General features: G+C 41.2%; 1 protein-coding gene across 2 annotated transcripts in view; it reads right to left on the reverse strand.

Moving 5' to 3' along the window:
• The window catches only part of engl (endoglin, like), a 31,032-nt gene extending 8,328 nt beyond the window's left edge, over window positions 1–22,704 (reverse strand). The window contains exons 1-12 of one of the 2 annotated variants that reach the window (XM_067455978.1): window positions 22,389–22,704; window positions 21,119–21,221; window positions 18,830–18,990; window positions 18,622–18,759; window positions 13,907–14,081; window positions 11,887–12,055; window positions 9,235–9,379; window positions 8,976–9,162; window positions 6,361–6,488; window positions 5,417–5,566; window positions 4,898–4,987; window positions 2,272–2,496 (exon numbers count right to left, since the gene is read on the reverse strand). In XM_067455978.1, the coding sequence (XP_067312079.1) occupies window positions 2,272–2,496; window positions 4,898–4,987; window positions 5,417–5,566; window positions 6,361–6,488; window positions 8,976–9,162; window positions 9,235–9,379; window positions 11,887–12,055; window positions 13,907–14,081; window positions 18,622–18,759; window positions 18,830–18,990; window positions 21,119–21,179 (1,629 nt within the window). In that variant the 5' untranslated portion in view covers window positions 21,180–21,221; window positions 22,389–22,704. The remainder of the gene's footprint in view (window positions 1–2,271; window positions 2,497–4,897; window positions 4,988–5,416; window positions 5,567–6,360; window positions 6,489–8,975; window positions 9,163–9,234; window positions 9,380–11,886; window positions 12,056–13,906; window positions 14,082–18,621; window positions 18,760–18,829; window positions 18,991–21,118; window positions 21,222–22,388) is intronic. The other variant, XM_067455969.1, reaches the window with a different exon arrangement.
• Between the last annotated feature and the right edge of the window lie 2,403 nt (window positions 22,705–25,107).

The following is a 25,107-nucleotide window of genomic DNA, read 5'->3' on the forward strand; positions in this document are numbered from 1 at the left end:
AACCTCCCAGACCACACCAGCAACCACATAGCAACAAACTAGCAACCTCCCTGACCACCCCAGCAACAACCTAGCAACTTCCCTGACCACCCCAGAAACCACATAGTAACAGCCTACAAACTACATGGAATACCTTAGCAAAAGTCTATAAACCAACCATACCACCCCAGCAACCACATAGCAACAGCCTAGCAACCTCCCAGACCACCCCAGCAACCACATAGCAACCTCCCCAGCAACCACATAACAACAGCCTAGCAACCTCCCAGACCACCCCAGCAACCACATAGCAATAACCTAGCAACCTCCCAGAACATCCCAGCAAACATATAGTAACAGCCTAGCAACCTCCCAGACCACCCCAGCAACCACATAGCAAAAGCCTAGCAACCTCCCAGACCACCCCAGCAACCACATAACAACAACCTAGCCACCTTCCCAGCAACAACATAGCAACAGCCTAGCAACCTCCCAGACCACCCCAGCAACGACATAGCAACAGCCTAGCAACCTCCCAGACCACCCCAGCAACCACATCGCAACAACCTAGCAACCTCCCAGACCATCCCAGCAAACATATAGCAACAACGTATAAACCTCCTAGAGCACACTAGCAATTCTATAGAAATCCCACAACAGCCTAGCAACCACCCAGAAATCATCTATCAAAAGCCTAGCAACTACATAGAAACAGACTAGCAACTATACACAGCACCCTGACAACTACATAGAAGCAGACTAGCGATCAATCACCCAGAACACTCCAGCAACCCCATAGATACAGCCCTGAAACAACATATCATCATCCCACAACAGCTTAGCAAACAGCCCAGAGGTGATATAGCAACAGACTGGAAAATACCCAGAATACCCCAGCAACAACATAGCAAGATGTTAAAATCCACCTTCGAAATCTTAGAAACCTCACTTTTTTCTGAATTATTTTTATTTTTCAGAAACGATAGAAAACAGCACTGCAACCGCCCATAAGAAACCCCAGCCTAGCAACACCCTAGAAACCACACAGCAACATGCTAAACCCCACCCTACGCGATCTGTGCTTTTCATCAGAAAATATGGACATTTTTGCCTTTTTTTTCTTCACTATTTGTAATTACTAATATGTATGTATTGTATATATTGTAACTACACTTTAAAAAATGCTGGGTTGTTTTAACCCAATTTTGGGTCAAATATGGACTAACCCAGCAATTTGGTTGTTTTAACCCAGCTATTGGGTTGTTTTAACCCAGGAATTGGGTTGCTTTAACCCAGTAATTGGGTTGTTTTAACCCAGCGTTTGGGTTGTTTTAACCCAGCGATTGGGTTGCTTTAACCCAGCAGTTAGGTTGTTTTAACCCAGCGATTGGGTTGTTTTAACCCAGCGATTGGGTTGTTTTAACCCAGCGATTGGGTTGTTTTAACCCAGCGATTGGGTTGTTTTAACCCTTCGGTTGGGTTAAATATTTGCTTAAGACAACCCAATCGCTGGGTTAAAACAACCCAATTGCTGGGTTAAAACAACCTAACTGCTGGGTTAAAGCAACCCAATCGCTGGGTTAAAACAACCCAACTGCTGGGTTAGTCTATATTTGACCCAACATTGGGTTGTTTTTTACTCAGATTTTTTTAAGAGTGTACTGTTAAAATATAAAATAACTGTTTTCTATTTGAATATATTTTAAAATGTCTTTTATTCCTGTGATGCAAAGCTGAATTTTGGGCATTTTGAGTCTCCAGTCAGTAAAACAATTTTTTTAGGATTCTTTAATGAATAGAAAGTTCAAAAGAACAGCATTTATTATCTGAAATATTACGCTTTTGTAACATTAGAAATCTCTATACTGTCACTTGATCAGTTTAATGCATCTCTGCTGAATAAATGTATTCATTTCTTTAAGTTCTTTCCCCAAAAAATAAAATAAAAATATCATTCTTACAAACCAAAACATTTGAATGGTGGTACAATGTTACAAAAGCTTTATCATTTGAAATAAATGCTGTTCGTTTGAACCTTCTATAGAAATATATTATAGGAATATATTAATCACATAATCCTTTCCAGAGTTTCAACACTGATAATAATCATAAATGACACACACACACACACACACACACACACACACACACACACACACACACACACACACACACACACACACACACACACACACACACACACACGTTGAGAGGCGACAGGAGTCTGTGCTTTAATCATGTTATCACCTCCTCTATCACCCGCTCTGACCTTCAGGAGGCGCCGGCACTGACCTGCACGTAGAGCCGCTCGTGTGCGCTGAGAACACATGGCCCCACGCTTCTCCTCTCATAGGCCTCGGTGACGAACAGCTCCATGGACAGCAGCGGAGCCGCGCGGGCTCGAGCCGTCCACGGAGGAGCCGCGGCCGGGCTGAGGCGAAGCGCTTCCTCCGGCCGCACGGAGGGAATGACGTCCGCGGGACTCGCGTGAGTCGACAGAGACGAATCACAGCTGATCTGAGCACACACAGACCATGAGACACATTTAGAGCAGTCAAAACTATAGTCAACTAGAGTCTTCTGGCAGAAAGCGATCGTTTCCTGTCTTAAGACATCAATGTGTCTCCTCGAGCCGCAGGGTTTAATATGGGTTCGTATGTGTTTTTTACTCTCATAGAAATACTCCCCATTGACATGCATTATACGAGCAACGGCTGGAGTTAAAAATCTTCATTTGTGTTCTCCTGAAGAAACACACACACCTACATCTGGGACGTCCTGGGGTCAGCAGATAAACATCACACTCTCATTTTTGGGTGAACTAAGTCATGGTCATCCACACACACGCATGCACACGCATACACACCCCAACAGTAAAAGTACCTACCCGCGTGATCTGTGAGCCCAATACTGACAATAAATGTAAAATAAATGCAAACTTTTTTTTTTGCTCGTCTAATTTTGATATCTCATTTTGTATGATGTCTTGTTTGTTTCTTTAGTTCCTCATTTTTACACAGTTTGCATGGTTTACTGATTCATTTTTTTGACAAAAATTATTAAAAAGCAGCATTAAAAATGTAATAACAAATAGTCTAATTCTCTGCCATAAACAATTTAACTTGCGTTGTTCTGCTTTCACCTTATTCCAGTCTAAACAAATTTTTTTGGTGGTAATTTACTACAAATTATCAATATAAATACTCAAAATAAATACATGAAAATACTGTGGATTATTAAGATTAATACTCACTAACCCCTCTTGTTTAATGGGGTAAGCACTCTTAATTCTCATGTCAGAGGTGTTGTGAGTAAATGATTACACACCGAGTCGTTAGTTCAGTGTTGGACAGATCAGTTCATTAAAATGAATCGGTTCAAATGAGTCATTAGTTCGCGAATCGGACAAAAGCGGACGCGTTATGTGTGAACCCAGACTCTTAAAACAACGCAAAAGACTGATCACAGAAAACACTTTATAAGGATATTTTTCAGTTTATTTGAAAGTATGGTTCATGTCAGCTGCGTGTGCAAAACGTCTCTTAAAAGAGGTGCGATTTTTGAGCACAATTCACATCCAGCAGTAATTCAGGGAAAATATTGTGCGAACGCGCCACGTGGCGCACGGATTCAGTCTTCAGACCTTTTACCATTTTGTCAGTTCTGTTGATTTTGATTGATATGCGCGAGTGAGAGAGAGAGAGAGAGAACGGTGATGGTTTTGAAGACAGAAAGTGTGTGTGGGCTCTCTGCTCGTTCTCCTTCACTCAGTTAACGAGGGCGCACGTTAACTGAGTGTCAGAACGAGCAGAGAGTCACGCGCATTAGTAATCTACATCAATTTATAAATCAATAACTCATCAAATAAGGCTTTGGCGGGACAAAAATTTGCTTTGGCAGCCACCAAAACATTTTCAATGTAGGAAAAACCCTGCATACGATATTTACTCTTGTTCTCAAAATAAAAAATCTATTAAAAAATATCTGAGCCCAATTAAAGCAAACACTGATCCCCATAATGGTGACTCTGTCCTTCAGTGATTCTCCTTATTAACGGCAGGTGTTTTAGGTCAATCATAACTCAATTAATCACTTATTTATCTCATTCACTTTACCACTGCTTTAGTTTAACACTTTAAGTAACACTTAATGTTCATAATGATGTGTTTTAACAGTCATCAATGTCGTAAATCCTGCAACATTTATAACACTAATAGTTTGCCAATCTCACTCTATTTTTCCCCTATTTTTGAAAGTTATGAAATCACTCTTGTTGTGTTTTTCTTTTGCTATTTGAGCAAATGGGGACACAAAAAATATATTTAAAGCTACACTGTGTGATATTTTCCCCCATCTAGCGGTGTAAAGGTATATGACCATCCAGTGAATATTAGTTTCTGTTCCTCTCAATTCTGATTTCGTTTTAACTCCTATGGTGGCTGATTTAGTCCAAGATTAACATGGCAATCCTCCTCTTCACATTCAACACGCCGCCATCGAGTGTTAAACCGCGAAAGGCGAAGCTTGAATTTACGGGTATGTCCCTCTTTGGCTAATGTACTTTCAAGATGGAGGGGCAACATGGCGACCGGCACTCGAACCCCCCACCCGTATGTATTTTCAATGACGTATTATAAACTTACGAGAATACTTTATTACTAGAAAGAAGTAAATATACATTAAAAAGCACATATATTTTTGAAAGAACTAAGTGTTTTTAGCTAAGAATAAACTAAAAAAGTTACACAGTGTAGCTTTAATGTATTCTCTCATTCACCGATATAAAAGTTAACCCAACTATGACGACTTCCGCTTCTGAGAAACCCGTAAATGTGAAAAGGGTAAATTTTGAGGATCCAGTTATCACCGCAGTTTGAATGCTCCCCATTTAGTGCACTAAGGCTTGAAACACACTCACATGAACGGCCATCGGACTCGTCTCACCCAAACCCTCCCAGTCCGTCTCATTGTTCAAACCCACCGATGGACTTTGCTTCCACAGGAACACCTTAAAAACACAATTAAAGAATAAGACATACACCATTCTCCCCTTTTTCTTTTGAAGACGTTCCCATCTCCAGACTTGATTATGCTTTGCTCTGCTGGATTTGGTTCAGTGTGACCCGGGTCATCTGTTTTTGGTGTGTGATTATGCCTTCATACACACCCACACAAACAAACCGAGTGAAAGCAAGACGACGTGACCCAGGTCAGATTTAATTGTCGCACAACAGAAATAATCATATGCTATTTTATGGTCATTTTATGGATCTTAAAGTCACTATGAACTGACGCTGTATAAAACTGAATGAGATTTTCTGTTGTATGACAGAATTTAATGCTGAAAACAATAGAGTTAAATCAGCTATATTAATATTACAATCATTTTTAAATGCATATAATCATTTTTCATTATGTTTATGTTTAATAATCTCACCGTGTTCGTGTAATGAACTCTTCCGTTTGCTCCATCCATTTCTCCTGCCGTCCCGCAGGAAATGACTGGGAAAACCATCAGGAAATGGCTTCCGTTAAATTCGGCCTTGCAGCCACGATCTCGCAGGGTCACCGACGTCACAGCCGAAATCTGTGTGTGTTCAAACAATTAATCCAATTAGTCGAAATAGGCAACATGAAGAATTCTGAATAATATAGACAGTAAAAGATCTTTAAGCTGCATTTATTTGATCAAAATACAGTAAAAACAGTGAAATATTATTACTAGTTAAAATAGCTGTTTTCAAAGTAAATATATATTGACATTTTCAGCATCTTTACTCCAGTTTTCAGTGTCACATGATCCTTATATGAGGATTTGATGCTCAAGAAACATTTACATTTAGTCATTTAGCAGACGCTTTTATCCAAAGCAACCTATAAATGAGGAGAGCAACTAAACCAACAAGAGGCAACAGACCGCAAGTGCTGTAACAAGTCTCAGTTAATCTAGCGGAGTACACATACACTTTTTTATTTTATATATATATTTTATATGAAAATATGCGTTTTAAGATGTTTTTTTGAAAATGGCTAGATGTGGCTTATGGTTATTATCAATGTTGAAAACGTTGCTTGATATTTTTGTGCATATCAATGTTGCCTCATATTTTTGTGGATACGGTCATACACTTTTTTTTGGGATGAATATAAAGTTAAAAACGACAACATTTATTTGAAATAGAAATATATACATTATAATGTCTTTACTGGGGAAGTTTGTTTCCATCACGGAATAAAAAAATCAAATAAAATCATTTTTTTTTTTTTTTTTGCAGATATATGTAACTATACTAAACTATACTATATATATATGTATAGTTTACACATATTACACATTACATACGAGCATAAAGAAAGAATATTTTTTTCAGGTTTGGTTACCTGTAGCATCTGTGTATCCACGGCAACAGAAAGAGCACCGCCCTCACACTGCCAGCTGACCGCCTCTCTGCTTCTGTCCGTCATGATGATGTCATCCTGCTGCTCTTCTGAAGGCCTCACCTCTGAGCCTAAGCTCACAAAAAAGGCAACCTGGCTGAGTGCTTTTTAAAGGGGTGTTTGCATGGGATTTGACTTTTTTAACTTTAGTTAGTGTGTAATGTCGCTGCTTGAGCATAAACATCATCTGCAAAGTTACAGCGCTGAAAGTTCACAGCAAACGGAGATATTGTCTTTTAAAGTTATGCCAGTTTATTGCCTAAAAAAATGGCCGGTTTGGACTACAATGAGCTTCTTCCTGGGTTGATGACATCATAAACCCTTCCTAGTCTCCGCAGATGTGACTTCTGCCCGTAATGGGAAGGGGCGTGGTGTTTCCCGGACAACCTGTGCTTGGCACTTCAGCAAATAAAAATACAGGAAACTACATTTGGCCATCTGACCAATCTAGCCCCATTGTGTTTTTCGGAGGGATGGGATTCATAGAAGCAGGAAGCAAACGAGCCGTTCAAAGGACAGTGGAGACAGCGGTGTGGAATAAAGGTCAAGTATAAGAAAAATACAGCGTTAAAAAAAACAAAAAAGAAGTATTAATACATGTTATACTGCGACCCATAAACACAACCAAACCTAGAAAAAAAACACGGAACCACCCCTTTAAAAAACAGTATGTAAAAGTGGCCAGAATAAGTGATGATAAAACAGATGTTTAAGACAGTAGATGCGAAACTGATGTCACATGAGCTAATTATTTTGTGCGATTGGCATATTTGGTTATTTTACATTTGAACATGATTTTGTTTTTTGAACTTGATCTGAGTCAGAAGAAAAATGCTGGTTCATTCATCACACTGGAAATAAAAGATCAAATTAAAGATATCTCATGTGAATAAGGATAAACATTTAGATAATAGACATCACTATTTTCTGCAGTTATATTAAATTATATTAAGGATAATCGGTAACACTTTAGGATAATGATCATTAGTTAACATTAGTTAATGTATTAACTAACATGAATTAACCATGAGCAGTACATTTGTTACTGTATCTGTTCATTTTTGTTAACATTACACTGCAAAAAAAGCTTTTCTTACTTAGTATTTTTGTCTTGTTTCTAGTGAAAATATATAAAAAAAATCTTACATTAAGAAACATTTACTAGACAAGTATAAATTATTGTCTTGCTTTGGGAAAAAATAACTCACAATTAAGAGTTTTTGCTTAAAATAAGCTAAAAAATCTGCCAATGGGGTAAGAAAAATAACTTGTTTTTTGTTTGAATTAAGATTATTTTGCTTATTTTACGCAAAAACTCTTAATTTTGAGTTATTTTTTCCCAAAACAAGACAATTACTTTTGCTTGTCTAGTAAATACTTCTTGTTTTAAGATTTTATAAATGTTTGGACTAGAAACAAGACAAAAATACTAAATAAGAAAAGCATTTTTTGCAGTGTAGTTAATGTAAATCCAGTTGTTCATGGTCTGTTCATGTTAGTTTACAGTGCATTATCTAATGTTAACAAGATTTTAATAATGCATTAGTAAATGTTGTAAATTAACATTAACAAAGATTACTAAATGCTTTATAAGTGCAGTTCATTACTAGTTAATGTTAACTAATGTAGTTAACTAATGTTAACTAATGACCCACTATTCTAAAGTGCTACAGAATAATCTGCTATTATATTAAGAATTGCAAAAAAAAATTGTATTATAAGTTTTCTGAAATGTTATGTTTAAATATGCAAATGAGGCATTGTCTAATTATATATGTGCTAATTTGCACACATTTCCAGGAGATGAATCTGAACATTGGATAGAGCCAGGATCAAAATTCGAGTTTGATTTTGTCGACACATTAGAGTTAAAGGTTTCTTGTGAGGGGATTTTGAATATCTCTTTTTATCACTCCATAAATTAGAAAAAACTGTAAACGGACAGAAAAACACATTTTCACCATGTTTTTTAGGAATAAACTGTTATATAAATCAGTGTGAATGACATATTAACAATCCCCACAGTTAAAACCTGCAGAATATAGATGGGAATAAAACTCTAAGTTTTGGTGTGTGTAAGTTTTTCTTACTTAGTATTTTTGTCTTGTTTCTAGTCAAAACTCTTACATTAAGAAACATTTACTTGTTGTAACTTATTTACTTAAGTTAAAATTATTGTCTTGTTTTGGGAAAAAATAACTCAAAATGAAGAGAGTTTTTGCTTAAAATAAGATAAATAATCTGCCAGAGTGGGGTAAGAAAAATAATCTTGTTTTCTTTTTGAATTAAGATTATTTTTCCTACCCCATTGGCAGATTATTTATCTTATTTTAAGCAAAAATTCTCTTCATTTTGAGTTATTTTTTCCCAAAACAAGACAATTACTTTTGCTTATCTAGTAAATACTTCTTGTTTTAAGAATTTTTAGATGTTTGGACTAGAAACAAGACAAAAATACTAAGTAAGAAACACATTTTTTGCAGTGCAGTGCATTAGAAAACCCCACTGGTTTTGCCTTAATGCGTGTTCATGTCATTAAAAATGTCACTTTGTCCAACCTTCTCTTAACTTGATCACGAAGCGATTGGCCAGATCAGCCTCGGTGTACGAGGTCACTTTGGGAAAGCCGTTCTGATGAGCCCATTCTAGAAGGTCGGGGGTGCTGTGGAGGTCAGAGGTCACAGTGCTGGTCATGCGGAGGTCGGGGGCTTGAGGTCTGTACGGTAGACTAACGCTGTTGGACGACTGAAAGAGAAGCAGCTTAAGAAAGTGTTTTGGAAAAGGTTAGAAATACATTTTGATGAAGCTCTGCCTTACATAGACCCTGATGTGACCTTTGACCTCAGGAGCCACCAAAGCCCAGTTGACTGAGACCGCACTGCTGAGGATCAGGACGATCCTGTGGTATCCTGAACGAGCCACTGGGGGCAGCAGAGAGACTGACACCTCCACCTGCAGAGAGCTGAGACAGACACGACTTCACTTTAAAGGAACACGTCACCGTTTTTAGAAATTAGGGCTTATTCAACTTCTTTCCTACATTATAGATATGTGGGCAAATGCATTTTTGTCTCAGTTCATGCATTGTTTTAGTTTGGCACTGCTGCCCCCAGTGGCTCAAAGTAACCTCGCTAGCTTAGCTTAGCATAATCAATGGAATCCTATGTTGCCAGCTAGCATGTCCCGAGTAAAAGTGATCCAAAAAAAAAAAACAATGTTAGAATTGAGATCTGGGGAATTTGGAGGCCAAGTCAACGCCTCAAAATCGTTGTTGTGCTCCTCAAACCATTCCTGAAGCATTTGTGCTTTGTGGCCGGAGCATTATCTGCTGGAAGAGCCACAGCCACCAGAATACCGTTTCCATGAAAGGCTGAACATGGTCTCAGCAATGCTTAGGTAGGTGGAGCGTGTCAAAGTAACATCCACATGGATGGAGGACCCAAGGTTTCCCAGCAGAACATTGCCCAAAGCATCACACTGCCTCCGCCCGCTCGCCTTCTCCCCATAGTGCATCCTGGGGCCATGTGTTCCCCAGGTAAGCCACACACACACACCTGGCCATCCACGTGATGTAAAAGAAAACGGGATTCCTCAGACCAGGCCACCTTCTTCCATTGCTCCGTGGTCCAGTTCTGATACTCATGTGCCACTGTTGGTGCTTTCGGCGGGGTCAGGGGTCAGCATGGGCACCCTGACTGGTCAGCAGCTATGCCCGCCCCATACACAACAAACTGAGCTGCTCTGTGTATTCTGACGCCTTTCTATCAGAACCAGCATTAACTTCTGGAGCGGTTTGAGCTCCAGTAGCTCGTCTGTTTGATCGGACCACACGGGCCAGCCTTCGCTCCCCACGTGCATCAATGAGCCTTGGCCGCCCATGACCCTGTGGCCGGTTCTCCCCTGTTCCTCTTGGAGCACTTTTGATAGAGACTGACCACTGCAGACCGGGAACAGCCCACAAGAGCTGCAGTTTTGGAGATGCTCTGATCCAGTCGTCTAGCCATCACAATCTGGCCCTTGTCAAACTCACTCTAATCATTACGCTCGCCCATTTTTCCTGCTTCTAACACATCAACTTTGAGGACAAAATGTTCACTTGCTGCCTAATATATCCCACCCACTAACAGGTGCCGTGATGAAGAGATCATCAGGGCCCTATCTTGCACCCAGCGCAATTGACTTTGTACACCGACGCATGTGTCGTTCCTATTTTGCACCCGTGCAAAGCGCGATTTTCCCTCCACAGAAGCACGTCGCTAAACTAGTGAATGAACTTGCGCTCCCTGGGCGGTTCAGCGCAATAAAGGAGGCGTGTTCTGGCGCAAACAATCCCTGGTGCTATTTTGCTGTTCCATTAAACAGTTGCGCCACTGACCAGAAAAAACCTAGTCTAAAGTCAGTGGCGCGTTGTTCATTATGCTATTTTAAGGGCGCATGCTTGACCATGATGTATAGCGTGCACAACGCGCAGACACTTTGCTCATGTCATCTACACAGATGCAACAGTTATTTTTGCAAATCATAAACTGTTACACTAAAAAAATATTAACACATTGTGGTGTGCCACGAAGATGTGAAAAAATAGGCATAAATCTAGCTTACAAATTATTCAGGCTAATTGTAGTAATTAAGGATCAGGCCTGTTTGCCCAATAGTGGCAAGACATATATGTATATAAGGACATCTGACAAATTGGTTTGTCCGTCAAGAACCAGGAAAAAAAATCGACTGAAAAACTAAAAAACTGTTTAACCGACGCTATTTCGGGTGGGTTTCTCCCATCCCCATAGGCTACAACACAACTTCTCTGTCTTTCACTCCCTTACGAAAGGAAAATATATTTACCAATATATTACTTGAAATATATTTTAATATATTGTAAATATATGGAATAATATATTGATGGTATTATAAAATATATTATATATTCATGTAATATATTGCAAAATATACAAATGATTGCCGCTTTCAATATATAGCAATATATAGAAAGATGTAAATATTAATTCCCATATATGTGAATATATTGCCTAATGTATTGCATGAAATTTTCCAATATACTGCAATATATTTTTGTTTCGTAAGGGCTGCTCTTACAAGAACGTGCGCCTGGTAAATACGCCATGATAATAGCGATCCATAATGGAACTTGCGCAGCTGCTTTTAAAGGGAATGTTGGATGCCGCTCTGATTGGTTTATCTACGTTAAGCCCAAACCACACCTATGAATAATGAAGCTACTTCAGACCAACCCATTTTAGATTTGCGCCGGGCACAAGAGCCATTTATCCCGCCGGGAAAATAGCAACAGCGCCGAGACCCGCCCACAAAGTTACTTGCGCTTCGCGCTTTGACACTTGCGTTTCAGATCGTTAAAATAGGGCCCTCTGTGTTATACACTTCACCTGTCATAATGTTATGCCAGATCAGTATATATGTACACATCTCAGGTTTGAGAGCTGAACTCACCCGCACAGGCCGGAGCCGGATGACCAAAGCCGGATTATATGAACCTCTGTCTCAGTGAGCTCCTCTGAGGGTCTACAGCCGTGAATGTCCTGCTCCTGAATCTCTGAGGCAAGATAGTTCTGCGACAGAAAGAGAGACCGCAGACGGCACTCGCTCGGCATGCTGGGATCTGCGGATGGATTGGGAACTGCATTAGGAAGAATAATATAACAAAGCATCATCCTGCAGGTGATACTCTATAAAGGTATTTTCATTAAGGTATTTTGATTAACTAGGTTTATTAATAAAGGTTTTTTCATTAATTAGGTCAGCCGGAACTAGGAACACATCCCATAACCTGAAGTGTCTGATGTACTCGTTATATCATGAAAAGAGTGGCATCTACGCTAATGTTAGGGTGCGTTCACACTAGCACTTTCGGTGCGCCCCCGGGTTCGATTGACGTCAGAGTTCGGTTCGTTTGGATGATGTGAAAGCGGTCTCCTGAACTCAGGTGCGCACCCGCAAACTGTACCCGAGTCCGCTTAAAGAGGTGGTCTGAGGTTCAGTTCATGTGAACGCAATCATACTAAATCACAGAAGTGAACCGCTATTAGTGACATGTGAGTTGATAAAAGTGTGTGTTTTGTCACTCATTTACCTGATGAGCGTCACTGACATACTGCTAGCAGAGAGCTTTAGATGTAATTTCTGCTGGTCTTCGGCATTCTTTAGAGCATTTGCAGTGCATTTGCAGAAGATAGACGCAAGTGCCATTACGTACTGAAGCTTTGGTAACAAAATCAATGGTTTAAAAGCAATAATATAAAAGTGATGGGAGCACCGTTATGCATTTCGCTGCCCTTACGCTGGCTGTCATTACTAAGCACCCGGATAAACAGCTGCTGCTTTGATGACGCAAACGAACCCCGGTTCAGACCCAAATAATATAACATGAACACAGTTCAGCGGGGGCAGGGGGAGGGAGGGGGAGCAATCGAACTCGGATTCGGCCCAGGCAATCAAACCAAGTGTAAAAGCACCCTTAGTCTCTCTGTTTATCCCAAGGTTTACTGCAGGCCGGATCCAGGCCGTGTCCGCAATTACTCCGATCTTTCAAATAGTCACATTCTTGTGTAATCGACACACCATCCTAAATAAACCCGCGGTCACATGCCTGTCCTGTCTTTTGTGCACATGTGGGTTTTGTCAGAAAGCCTTTGTGCTTCTGTCATTGTCTGATCCCTCCCCCTTGTTATCGGATTAGTGTTTGTGTTTTCTCGGTCCCTGCCTCATTTGTTCCCTTTTATAAGCTCCTGGTGTTAGTCAGTCTTTATCGGATCGTTGTCTCGTCTACGTCTCCCAGTTTTCTGTTACATATTTCCCGGTTTGGTATGTTTTGAGTTTGTTCATGTTTTTGATTATGTATTTTGCCCCTCTCGTGGGTTTTGTTTTCTGTTTATGTTTCTTTTTGTTAATAAATATCACCTTTCTTTGCACTTGAGTCCCCACTTTAGTTTTCTTTAAGTTGTACGTGACACTCGTCTCTTGCGTGATACCCAGAAACGTTGAATATTCTGATCTAATATGATTTCTGACCTGTAAGGTTGCCAGAATAATAATCATACACGGTGTGACTGAGTCTGGTTTCTCCCAAGGTTTATTTTTGCAATTTACCTTTGCCCTATTTTTGTTTATTTAGATTTTTTATATCATGCCCTGATGGAGTTTTGGTTCCTTGCCGAGTTTTGGCTTGGCTTGCTCAGTTGGGGACACTAAAATTATGATCCAGGTTCAACTAAATATGCCAATAAAATTTATGAATTAGGTCTTATTTAATTCTATAAACTATACAGATCTGCCAACAGCTATATTATAGATTAAAATAAGCTGATAGCATCACTGTTTTCTCCAGAAAGACTTTACAGCCAAATAAATATTGTCCTGTTTGACACTGTGAAGCTGATTTGAAACAATCGTAATTGTAAAAGCACGATATAAATAAAAGTGACATGACTTGCAGGTGTGTGTTTGTTCTCACCCTCTCCCAGGCGAAGGTAAACGCGGTTTGCGCGTACGGTGTGTGTGAGCGAGGAGATGGTGGCGTGTCTCTGGAGGATCCAGCGGAGCAGAACTCGAGGCCGCCACGGCAGGGACGGGACTTGCGTCACACGGATGGACATTCCTGAAGATTCGGCTGTGGAGTTCAGAGACACCTGGGGCAAGCAGGTGAACACACAGTGTGGGAAAAAAGTCATTCGTTACTATATAGTTACTCCCTAAAAAGGTAACTAACGGCGGTACTTAGTTACTTTTTATGTAATGTGTAGAGATGACTCCGAATAGTCGAAGATTTGATGTATCAATATGCAGAGCTGATTTGACCACCGATCTCACAGTTGAATCTTCTTGGGTGTTATGAAACAAGGATCATACCGTTTTGGAAATATGGGGGTGCTCAATATTTTAAAGACGTGATGCCATACTGAGCTTTCGCGTCCGGTGTGCGACCCCTTTAACGGCGCTGAGCTTCGCGCTGCGAAGTAAAGCTCAACGCCGCGCCTTTAAAATTCGAACACATTCAATGAGTGTACACACACCGGCGGCGGCATTCGGTGCCTGTCCGTGACGAATCTGGAAGTTGTTCAAAATCCTGCCGCGCCACAGAGTGCCATTTCAAGATTTTATATTAAATTTATATTATATTTCCCTCAAATCGTCAATGTACTGATTTCACCCTGTGCTACAAGATACACTCATCGTGCAGCTCTTCTCTCAGAAGTCGATTAAAAAATTTAACTTGCGCGTATATAATGTGCGTCCGGTGTGAGATCCTGAGACGGCGCTGAGCTTCAGTCCGGTGTGAGATCCTGAGACGGCGCTGAGCTTCAGTCCGGTGTGAGATCCTGAGACGGCGCTGAGCTTCAGTCCGGTGTGAGATCCTGAGACGGCGCTGAGCTTCAGTCCGGTGTGAGATCCTGAGACGGCGCTGAGCTTCAGTCCGGTGTGAGATCCTGAGACGGCGCTGAGCTTCAGTCCGGTGTGAGATCCTGAGACGGCGCTGAGCTTCAGTCCGGTGTGAGATCCGGAGACGGCGCTGAGCTTCAGTCCGGTGTGAGATCCTGAGACGGCGCTGAGCTTCAGTCCGGTGTGTGATCCCGAGACGGCGCTGAGCTTCAGTCCGGTGTGAGATCCTGAGACGGCGCTGAGCTTCAGTCCGGTGTGAGATCCTGAGACGGCACTGAGCTTCAGTCCGGTGTGAGATCCTGAGACGGCGCTGAGCTTCAGTCCGGTGTGAGATCCTGAGACGGCGCTGAGCTTCAGTCCGGTGTGTGATCCTGAGACGGCGCTGAGCTTCAGTCCGGTGTGAGATCCTGAGACGGCGCTGAGCTTCAGTCCGGTGTGAGAGCCGGAGACGGCGCTGAGCTTCAGTCCGGTGTGAGATCCTGAGACGGCGCTGAGCTTCAGTCCGGTGTGAGATCCTGAGACGGCGCTGAGCTTCAGTCCGGTGTGTGATCCTGAGACGGCGCTGAGCTTCAGTCCGGTGTGAGATCCTGAGACGGCGCTGAGCTTCAGTCCGGTGTGAGATCCTGAGACGGCGCTGAGCTTCAGTCCGGTGTGAGATCCTGAGACGGCGCTGAGCTTCAGTCCGGTGTGAGATCCTGAGACGGCACTGAGCTTCAGTCCGGTGTGAGATCCTGAGACGGCGCTGAGCTTCAGTCCGGTGTGAGATCCTGAGACGGCGCTGAGCTTCAGTCCGGTGTGAGATCCTGAGACGGCGCTGAGCTTCAGTCCGGTGTGAGATCCTGAGACGGCGCTGAGCTTCAGTCCGGTGTGAGATCCTGAGACGGCGCTGAGCTTCAGTCCGGTGTGAGATCCTGAGACGGCGCTGAGCTTCAGTCCGGTGTGAGATCCTGTGACGGCGCTGAGCTTCAGTCCGGTGTGAGATCCTGAGACGGCGCTGAGCTTCAGTCCGGTGTGAGATCCTGAGACGGCGCTGAGCTTCAGTCCGGTGTGAGATCCTGAGACGGCGCTGAGCTTCAGTCCGGTGTGAGATCCTGAGACGGCGCTGAGCTTCAGTCCGGTGTGAGATCCTGAGACGGCACTGAGCTTCAGTCCGGTGTGAGATCCGGAGACGGCGCTGAGCTTCAGTCCGGTGTGAGATCCTGAGACGGCGCTGAGCTTCAGTCCGGTGTGAGATCCTGAGACGGCGCTGAGCTTCAGTCCGGTGTGAGATCCTGAGACGGCGCTGAGCTTCAGTCCGGTGTGTGATCCTGAGACGGCGCTGAGCTTCAGTCCGGTGTGAGATCCTGAGACGGCGCTGAGCTTCAGTCCGGTGTGAGAGCCGGAGACGGCGCTGAGCTTCAGTCCGGTGTGAGATCCTGAGACGGCGCTGAGCTTCAGTCCGGTGTGAGATCCTGAGACGGCGCTGAGCTTCAGTCCGGTGTGTGATCCTGAGACGGCGCTGAGCTTCAGTCCGGTGTGAGATCCTGAGACGGCGCTGAGCTTCAGTCCGGTGTGAGATCCTGAGACGGCGCTGAGCTTCAGTCCGGTGTGAGATCCTGAGACGGCGCTGAGCTTCAGTCCGGTGTGAGATCCTGAGACGGCACTGAGCTTCAGTCCGGTGTGAGATCCTGAGACGGCGCTGAGCTTCAGTCCGGTGTGAGATCCTGAGACGGCGCTGAGCTTCAGTCCGGTGTGAGATCCTGAGACGGCGCTGAGCTTCAGTCCGGTGTGAGATCCTGAGACGGCGCTGAGCTTCAGTCCGGTGTGAGATCCTGAGACGGCGCTGAGCTTCAGTCCGGTGTGAGATCCTGAGACGGCGCTGAGCTTCAGTCCGGTGTGAGATCCTGTGACGGCGCTGAGCTTCAGTCCGGTGTGAGATCCTGAGACGGCGCTGAGCTTCAGTCCGGTGTGAGATCCTGAGACGGCGCTGAGCTTCAGTCCGGTGTGAGATCCTGAGACGGCGCTGAGCTTCAGTCCGGTGTGAGATCCTGAGACGGCGCTGAGCTTCAGTCCGGTGTGAGATCCTGAGACGGCACTGAGCTTCAGTCCGGTGTGAGATCCGGAGACGGCGCTGAGCTTCAGTCCGGTGTGTGACCCTCTTTGGGCACAATCGGCTTAAGAACGGGCAGTAAACGCACTCAACGTGTTCTTTTCCTCATTAGGCAGGTATTTTTTTAGGTTTATTTATCAAAATGTTCTTTTATATATTTGTGTGATATTATATATTCTGTATTTCGATTGCAGCTTTAAAATGTTATGAGAAAACGGTTTACGACTGTTTATCCACCACATTAGCTTTTATTTAACCCTAAATAAGAAAGCCATTGTCAGTTCATCTGTCAGTTGGCAGGCAGTTTTGGGTTGGCAGTGCCAGTGTAATACCCATGTAGTTATATAAATTTGTGTCCTCATAAACCACATGAGCAGGTACACACACACACACACACACACACACACACACACACACACACGATTCGACTATCGGTCGACCATAGAGAGAATCGACAATTCTGATTCGAATGTGTAAATCCTTAGTCGGGGACAGCCCTAGTAATGTGTTATGTTACGTTTGCGTTACTTTTTCTTTCCTGGGCTAGGCTTGTTTTTTTTTTTATAACTAAAAGTTTTATTTTTGGCAAATATAAAGGCCCTTTCACATCAAAAAAATCCTCAGGCTGAAGAAAATGCAACAAACAGCTTTGCACTGCAAAAAATGCTCTTCTTATTTAGTATTTTTTTCTTGTTTCCAGTCCAAATATCGAAATATCCTTAAATCAAGATGCATTTACTAGATTAGTAAAATGACATAATTGTTTTCTTGTTTTCTAGGGAAAATTTTTTAAATGAAATGAGTTTTTGCTTAAAAAATGGTAAAATTATTTGCCAATGGGGTGAGAGAAAAAAAGTTATCTTGAGCATTGTAATGTTTAAAGCAGGTGTCTTAACAAATATCAGTAGACTGGGAAGATTTTAAAACGAGCAGTTCATTCATAAACACTTAAAGGTGCCCTGCCACACATATTTTTATTTGCGGTAATGTCTGAAGTTCAACCATGGACTCTGGATTGCTTTTTTATGTGGAAAAAAATGCTTTGGTTACCTAGTTTCAAGCCATTCTAGCGTGGTATGGAAAGCCTGCAGGAAGACTCAGCTTGATTTGTGCCAGTTCTCATCAATATTCAACAAGCTAAGCGAATCTGATCATCAGGGTGGGCTTTAGATGATGACGGACAGATGATCAACAGTAACGTAATCATCACGTCATCAAAGGGGCTTGGGTTATATTTGCTCGAATCCTAAACGGAGAGCTTGTTTGTATCTGCATCACCTTCACTATTTCTCTCAGAAATGATGATCATGTTGGTAAGTAACGTCTCCAGGAAAAAAATGGTGTTTTGGGGTAAAATGTGTTATTTTGGCACGGTTGCCTACTTAAATTCGCACTCATGGGTCTATATATCACATAATTGAGGTCGCTTCAACCCGCGGACATAGAAAACAACCCGCGGGAAAAAACGCAAACTTGGCAACGCAGTGCAGTTGAGCTCTGTTGACATTTGACAATAATGTTTTGCGTCGCTACGTTGCTCTGATTGGTTGTAGGTCTGACCAATCGAGGTCTTTCCTGGTTGGGTTGAAACGCCCTATTATCACAGCCCAATGGAGCAGCAGACTCATATTCTGACTAGAGCTGAGTATGACCACGTCAGGCTAGAGAATTGTGGCAAATATTAATTAAATCACACACACCTGCACCAGTACGTTGATGTTGGGCGGCAGTCCCTCGTTTTCTAACACCCACCGCACGGCATGCTGGGAGCTCAGCATCAGTATCACCGGACGGTTGACGGGCCGAGAGAGGGTCAAAGATCTCAGCACCACCGTCACCTGTGGACAGGACACCTGAGCGGGACATGTGCACATCTACAGGACCAATGAGCGGACAGACGTCGTGTACCTGTTTGTTGGAGGCTTTGCCTACTGAAATTACATGGGTCTCTTTAGCTCCGCCCTCTCTGGCCGCACAGCCCGTTCCCGCCTCGAAGTGCTCGAGTTGGGCCTGCACGGGATGCAGCGCCCCCGCAGGCCACATGGAGCACTGCAGCTCGCTGCTGGACACTGACACACACACACACACACACACATACACATGTTGGTCTATGTGGTTTACAGGGACTCTCCATAGGCGTAATGGTTTTTATACTGTACAAACCGTATTTTCTATCCCCTTACACTGCCCCTGCCCCTAAACCTACCCATCACAGGAAACATTCTGCATTTTTACTTTCTCAAAAAAACATCATTTAGTATGTTTTTAAGGCCATTTGAATTATGAGGACATTTGATATGTCCTCATAAACCACATTTATAGTGTAATACCAGTGTAATACCCATGTAGTTATACAAATTTGTGTCCTCATAAACCACATAAACAGGCTCACACACACACACACACATTACTGAAACACTTTACCAGAGGTGGACAAAGTACACAACTTCGTTACAAGTGAAAGTTGTAAAAACTGATTTTTACTTAAGTAAAAGTACAGAAATATGTTTTTATAAGTATCAAAAGTAAATTTCCTTTTTTATGCCAACGCATCCTTTTATTATTGTTGTATAAATGCCCCTTACATCATCATGGTTTAAGCCAGTCAGTGACACTCCATCTGACATACTAGCATGCGACTAACTTAAACTCATTTAAATACTTGTATAAAAATTACAAAGCTCTTTATAAAGCGCTGTCACTTTAAGGCTGAATGCACGGATCCAATACACTGATACACATCTGATATTCTCACACTGTTCACCTTCACCTAAGACATAATCAACTTTGTTTATGTGATTACTCACTAAAATTAGCATTTTGACATCCGTCTTCTTCCATTTTGCTACAAACTATAATTTATTGTTCAAATAATGCTGTGAAATCATTGAACTTCACGAGACTCTACAAGAGTGTGTCCTGAAAGGCTTTCTGCAAAAACCAAGCACCTTTAAAAGAAGAAAAAAATCATCCACTGACTTTCAAAGCTGTGACAGAAATGACTTTCAACTTTGAGGACCTTGATAGAAATGTAGTGGAGTAAAGAGTATGATATTTGTCTTTCAAATGTAGTGAAGTTAAAGTCATAAGTAAAGTACAGATACTGAAAAAGTGTACTTAAGTACAGTCGAGTAAATGTGCTTAGTTCCTGTCCACCTCTGCACTTCACTGACTCAATTAAAAACTAAAGAGAAATATTCTGCTGCTGTTTTTTCTTTCATTGTAACCAGAGAAAAGCCAGAGACAATTCTTACAAAATCTTAAAATACCATAAAAACGTAATTATTAATAGGTAGCAGCTGTTTGTGCGATAGATGCTATTTACACCAAGGGTAAGTAGCAAATAGATTTTATTAACACTCAGTGAAAATAGCATATTTTCTTAATGATATCAACATTTTCTTAGTGATAGATGAGATTTACACTGAGTGAAAATAGTGATATATTTTATTTACACCATATAGAGTCGCAGTTCTTTGTAATATAAATAGTAATTGCATGTAATTTATCTGTTTGCACTTCAGTATTGTTGTACATTATCAGGATGCAATAATAACAGAGTGTGAATTATTATTTTTCTTTAAATTATTAAATGGATGCCGCCTTTTAAAAGAACATTAAAAGCCCTCACACCGACCCCTAACCCTACCCAATAAATGCCTTTATTATAATTAAACATGGGTGATTTTTTTTTAGATGTTGTTTGGCACAGCCAGGCAATGTTAGGCGGAGCTAGAGCAAATAACACAACCAAACTTCCCAACAAGCCACGCTATTTGCACTTAGTGTGAATAGACACTCCGTTATTTGTATTAATATGATGACTATACAGTAGCATGGTATTACCTCTGATACTGTACCACAGTACTGCCACTGTACTCCAAACACACACACACACACGTGCTAACACTCACTCACACTTATTTAATGTGACAGCTTTGGTCCAGCTCAGAGAAGCAAATGAAACTCTCAGTCCTGTCATACACAGCGCAGGACACTGTTAATGCATTCACACACACACACACACACACACACAAAAACACACACACACACACACACACACACAGACACAGACACACACACACGTCTACTCAAGCTTTCACATGCACCCTTGAGAAATGTGTCTGGCTGCTCTCTCTTTCACCTGCATCACAGGAACAACCGAAATATATCACAGCCTAATAACGGAGATTTTACCTGCGGTTCCGACCACAGCCTGAAGGAGGCAGAGCAGAGCACCGGCCGTCCAGGGCATCATCCTTCAGCACTTCACTTTTCACACACAGAAAGCTCTTACACACACTAAGAGATGAATAGAGGGATGTGAAGAGAGAGAAATCCCACAACCCCAATATTCAGACCAATCAACTTTTCATTTGTTTTCGGCTCATGATAGCCTAAAGCGTTTTCAGTAGCCCTAAAGAGAGACAGACGCAAAAACACGACTTACACTGCAAGAAATGCTTTTCTTACTTAGTATTTTTGTCTTGTTTCTAGTCAAAATTCTTACATTAAGAAACATTTACTAGACAAGTACAAATTACTGTCTTGTTTTGGGAAAAAATAACTCAAAATGAAGAGAGTTTTTGCTTAAAATAAACTAAATAATCTACCAGTGGGGTAAGAAAAATAATCTTGTTTTCTGTTTGAATTAAGATAATTTTTCTTACCCCATTGGCAGATTATTTATCTTATTTTAAGCAAAAACTCTCTTCATTTTGAGTTATTGTTTCCCAAAACAAGACAATTACTTTTGCTTGTCTAGTAAATACTTCTTGTTTTAAGATTTTGTAGATGTTTGGACTAGAAACAAGACACAAATACTAAGTAAGAAAAGCGTTTTTTTGCAGTGTAACTCCATTTCTTAGTGACTTAAAGGGATCTTTCACCCCAAAAATACAATTCTTTCATTATTTACTCACCCTCAAGTTGTTCCAAAACTGTATGAATTTCGTTTTTTTATTTTTTATTGAACACAAAAAGAAGACATAAGTTTGATAGTATTTCCACCATGCTATGTAAGTCAATGAGGCACATCAACAGTTTGGGACATATTCTTTAAAATATCTTCTTTTGTGTTCAGCATGAAGAAATACATTCATTCAGGTTTGGAACATTTTAAGGTTGAGTAAATGATGACAGATTGTTTGTTTGTTTGCTTTTTGGGTGAACTCTCCCACATTTAAAACATTTTTTAAAAACCACAATAGTGAAAATAAAGCGTTTTTCCATGAAGTAACACATCATCCCCCTATTTTGTGACCACCACCTGTCATGCATTACAGAATTACAGTTGCAACCAACAAACAAACAAACTTCAGGAGCAAATATATAATGCATTTATAAATTGTTTAAATAATATGTTTAAAAAAAATTCTAAGCACAAAAATACGTCAACAAAAGACATTTTAATACTAATAATACGTTTTTTTTTAGCTAATGCATGCATAGTTTGTCCAAAACTCACCTGCAGCAGCAAGTCTACATAAATGCCATCCCTGAGGACGTTTGCTGGCTCACCGCGGACCCCCAGCCGAGGACGGGACGGGACAGATGCGGACCCTCGAGTGGACCGTCGACCGGACAGCAGCGGACCCTCGAGTGGACCGAGCCTCGCCGGTTTGCTCGTATAGGTCGATCCGTGTCTTCTGATCGGGCGAGAAAAGTTCGGGTCAGCTGATGTAGCGCGGAGGGGGGCGTGGCCGAGCGGCGGGGGGAGAGGAGAGAGTTTCCCGCGCGCTGAACAACTGAGGGAGAGGAAGATAAGATTAAAGAAGATGCGAGCGTCGAAGAACAAGATAGCGAGATTGTAAACAAAACACTCGCTTTTGTCTGTAAGGACAACTTAGAAACTAAAATTGAGAGAAAAGTTGTAAGACAATAAGGTTTTTTAAACTACAGTACCAACTGATAGTGTCAGATGGGACCTTCTCAAAGACTGTGATGACGCGTTTTAACGGTTATTATCCCCACAAGATTAAATAGGTTACTATATATATATATATATATATATATATATATATATATATATATATATATATATATATATATATATAGGCCTATAATAGGCAAAAAAGAAAGAAAAAGGTCTAATATAACAATATGAACAGCTGTATGCCAAAATCATCAGTATTAAAACAATAAAACACCTGAAATATTTCAGTTGGTGTGCAATGAATCTAAAATATATGAAAGTTTAATTTTTATCATTAGCCTACATTATGGAAAATAATGAACTTTATCACAATATGCAATTTTTTTGAGAAGGACCTGTATAACGTTACTGCTGTCTGCTAAGTGCAAAAACAACAACAACAAAAAAAACTGAGGAGATGAGTCGGCCTACTAGCCAGTTTGTAATTGGTCCCCGGATTTCCGAAATCAAATTGCGGCAGAATAGCTAGCAGAACACGTCAGGAGAAAGGTGGATGGGTAAAAGTAAAAGAAAAGAGGGCCAAGTACAGTGTAGTACATAGTACAGTGTCTGTTGAGCACGGCTAGGGGCGAATGGCCGGATGATGGGCTTATTTGGGAGAAAGCCCTGTATATATGGTGTTCGACAACATTTATTAAAATATTATTAAAAGATTTTGTAAGCATATTGGGTAATTGTGTGTTTTATTTGTGATGACGCAGTGAAACATGCCAAATAGCGCTATTTTCATGATTTATCACATTTTTTATTTTTTTATTTTCAAATACAATAATATTTTCAGTTTCTATTTATTAAACAAATTTCTTTCATTGTATCAACTCAAATTTTTAATTTCAATAAACTCAAAATTTTAAGACAACCAGGTTACTTGTTTAAGTTAAACCAACAAAAATCAACAATATTTTTTACAGTGTACCACAGTAATTTACACGCGGGTTGTTTTCTACGTCCGCGGGTTGAAGCGACTATTATGTGATATATAGACCCATGAGTGCGAATTTTAGCAGGCAACCTTGCCAAAATAACACACATTTTACCCCCCAAACAACATTTATTTATTTATTTAGAAGCTATTGGGCTTGTTTAGGGCTAGTAGTTGGCGGGTTTTGTTGTAAAAACTTGGCAACCCTGTCTGCACACGCGCTGAAATCAGGCTGGAATACACGATCTTTGCCGGTGTTGTAAAAAAATAAAATAATTTAATGATACACAGAGTACAGTCCCTGACAAAAGTCTTGTCGCTTGTGTACAAATTGACCTAAAGTGCCGCTGAAATATATTTCTAATCAAGATTTTTTTACAAGAAATGGCTCATTTTAATCCCACCAGCTTTTGTGATAATGTTTCAGTGAACAACTAAACTTTCAAAAAGTATTCTAATATTCACAGCTTGGTAAAGCCCATTGAGTAAATTTTTGCAAAGACATAAGTGTTGTCACCTTGTGTTATGTTCCCCTCTGAGTCTAGGGGCCAGAAGGGGAAATAACAAGTGAAAAAGCAAAAATATTTTACCTAATAACTTAGAGATGTAAATAAACAAAAGAAACGTGGAGAATACACCTCTACCTCAGTCTCAGAGTGAAAACAAAACACTTTATAGCGTAATTGTATTTATTTGCTAGGTATAACCAAAGGCTTAACAAAAACATGGGAATAAATCGTCAGGAGAGAGTATAGCCTAAAACAATAAACAAAACAGAGGCTAACTAAGGTTTAAAAAGAACTACCTACCCTGCCCAAAAACAAAGATGAAAATCAACAACATAAACTTCCCTGAGCTTCCTCTCTAACCAAAAAACAGGAGAAAAGATTACACAAAATAAAAAGGCACTCTCCCCCTACTGTTCCCAAATAACAAGAGATGATACCAAAGGACAATACCTTTTAGTTACCCACAAAAGTCAGCTAAAATGATACCTCTTCACACACTAGAAGACAGACTAGACAATAGTCAGTTATCGAGTGTAGGCTCCACTTCTAACTCGAGGATAAACACGTGATCTCTGCTACACACACAGAGAGAAAGATCATTTGCAGTCTGAGGCTGGGGAAGAAGTGTTCCTCTCCGTTGCAGGTTCTGAATGATCCTTATATACCCCTCTGCTCAACCTTAGGCATGCTCACAACGAGTTGCAGCTGATGGTAATTAACCTGCGAGAGCTAGAGAGAGACACAGACAAAGCAAGAGAGAGAGAGAGAGAGAGAGAGAGAGAGAGAGAGAGAGAGAGAGAGAGAGAGAGAGAGAGAGAGA

Source organism: Pseudorasbora parva, chromosome 2 (genome assembly GCF_024679245.1).
Source record: "Pseudorasbora parva isolate DD20220531a chromosome 2, ASM2467924v1, whole genome shotgun sequence".
Lineage (NCBI taxonomy): Eukaryota > Metazoa > Chordata > Actinopteri > Cypriniformes > Gobionidae > Pseudorasbora > Pseudorasbora parva.